The sequence below is a fragment of the Nestor notabilis genome, unplaced genomic scaffold, assembly GCF_000696875.1.
Source record: "Nestor notabilis isolate BGI_N333 unplaced genomic scaffold, ASM69687v1 scaffold16282, whole genome shotgun sequence".
NCBI lineage: Eukaryota > Metazoa > Chordata > Aves > Psittaciformes > Psittacidae > Nestor > Nestor notabilis.
The window spans coordinates 26,613-28,837 of record NW_009919857.1 but is presented as its reverse complement, the minus strand read 5'-3'; the positions used below and the strand labels follow the sequence as shown (position 1 = coordinate 28,837).

The 2,225-nt window shown below is 40.9% G+C and overlaps 1 protein-coding gene across 1 annotated transcript in view; it reads left to right on the top strand.

The window, feature by feature from the left end:
• Positions 1 to 578: 578 nt before the first annotated feature.
• The window catches only part of MTMR8 (myotubularin related protein 8), a 16,584-nt gene continuing 14,937 nt past the window's right edge, over positions 579 to 2,225 (top strand). The window contains exons 1-2 of the mRNA XM_010010429.1: positions 579 to 710; positions 1,294 to 1,456. Coding sequence (XP_010008731.1) covers positions 579 to 710; positions 1,294 to 1,456 — 295 coding nt within the window. The remainder of the gene's footprint in view (positions 711 to 1,293; positions 1,457 to 2,225) is intronic.

Here is a 2,225-nt window from a genome sequence, read left to right as displayed (position 1 = left end):
GCCCAGGGAAAATTAGTCAAATAATGTGCAGTACTTTAAACTTTACATTCCATTATGTTTGTGCTGATGTTCTTATAAACTGTTTCTTTTAATTAACTCAGTGTGGTTTATGAAATGCACCTACATGCCTAAGAAGTGTGTTAGGAGAAGTAGCTACTAATGCTTGTTTATAGTGACTGAGCAGGAGGAAGTTGGACTGGAGAGGGCTGTTTCTTTTGGAGGAATACTTTGATTATACTGAACATGGACAGTCTTTTTTTTTCACAGCTCTTTGACTTACTGTTTCTGCAGCCTTGCACAGTAGTAAACTGTGATTGTCTTGGCTACAAATCCAGTAATCTTGTTGCTCACACTGGTGTTAAACCCTGGCTCTTTGCTTAACCTTTTTGGCTTTAACTGCTGGAGAAATAATTTGAGTTTATAGCGTAAAGCTGAGTTAGTGTTATGAGTGAGACATTAATTCCTTGTATTTTTCTGTCTTACTTCCCAAGTTGTATATTAGGAGTTAAATGATTGTGGTTCAACGGATGCTTAGATATTTCTTCACTCAGTTAAATTCATTTTTGCATACGCTTTCTATGTTGCAGGTTGAAAATGTGAAATTACTAGATCGCTACACAAATAGGAAGGCGGCAAATGGGACGTTATACCTGACAGCCACCCACCTTATCTATGTCGATGCCTCTACTGAAGTCAGGAAAGAAACATGGGTATGTTGTGATATCTGGACTCTGTTAAGACAAATGTATAAAAATTACTTTGCATCTTGTATCCCAAACAAACAGGTTTGTGAATTCCAGTGTTGTAGTGGTCTTTTGATACCAAATGCTTAACAGAAACAGCTGGTGTTGAAGCTGGAACAGTAATGTGACTTGATATAGGTCAATTAGTGCTAGTTCCAGGAACAAAACTCAAGCCACCAAACCTGAATGTACAGCTTTTAGGAAGTGCAAAATCAGATCTGGAAATTACCATTTTTTAATTAATTCTAAATTAAAATGGGAATGACAAAATGCATTGCATATGAGGGTGGGGGAAGGCAAAGAGAACTAGGTAGACTGAGCTGCACATCAGCCTCAGTTTTATATACATCTCTACCTTTTCAGTCTTGCTCTTAGTTACCAGCCTTTGGGTGCAGAGTCTGGGTGTCAAGTTTGTTTGATAAATATCACAAACTAGTTAGATGCAGCAAGCTTAAATATCTGATAGTATTACAAAACTTCCCGTCTGCATGTACTGCTCATGACCTTATCAGTGCTTTTTGAAAAACACTGTTTATTTCCTGTGTTTCAGATCCTGCACCATCATATTGCAACTGTAGAAAAGCTGCCTCTGACCACAGCTGGATACCCACTCCTCATTCACTGCAAGAACTTCCACGTGGCTCACTTTGTTATTGGACAGGAACGTGACTGTCATGAAGTATATACCTCGTTGCTTAAACTCTCACAACCAGGTATGTAGGCCTTGCTAATCATTGAAGTGCTTTAAGCTGGAAGCCATAGAGAGAGCTTTACCTGCCAGACCTTTGGGTTTGTGCTGTCAGTACAGAAAGGGGAGGATGTGAAGTCAGAATCTTTTCCCACCACTGGAGATGATTGGTGTAGGTTGGCTCCGTAAGTAGAGTGCTGCTCTGTGGACCAGGGTGTTTGCTTCCACATGAAATGCACATCTCTTCTGGGAATGAGGCAGTGCCCATTGTCACTCATTTCTGTGACTTGGCTGTTGGCTGTGTGTAGTTCTGCCCTTTCCAGTTGATCTGGATGCTCACAGAATTCTGGAATCCCACAAATAAAGCTGTAAATGTTGCCATTATTCATTTGTTTCCCAGCAGCCTCTTCAGGCTACTCTTCAGTGCTTGTCTTCTTTCAGTTGTGAAACCCTCTGCTTCACCCTGGCTGCCCTCACTTGGAGTCACTCTTAAAGAGTGTAAGCAAAACATCCTCAAAAGCCTGTGGTCTCTTCTGGCTTCAGCTTTTTAGTCCATCATGGATGAATCTTCAGACTCCTTGCTCATCTTGCAGGACAGCATTCCACTGAGTTTCCTGCTTCGCTTCTGTCTATGGCAGCTTCTGGTTTTGGGGTGCTCTGTCTATAAAACAGTATTTGGAGTTTGGCATTGTTACAAGGATGCTATTTGTAATTGTGTTTTGTAATGATGTCACTAGGCTAAGGGAAGGGAATTGACAGCACAAGTCTGCTTCATGCTGGCCATCACATCAATA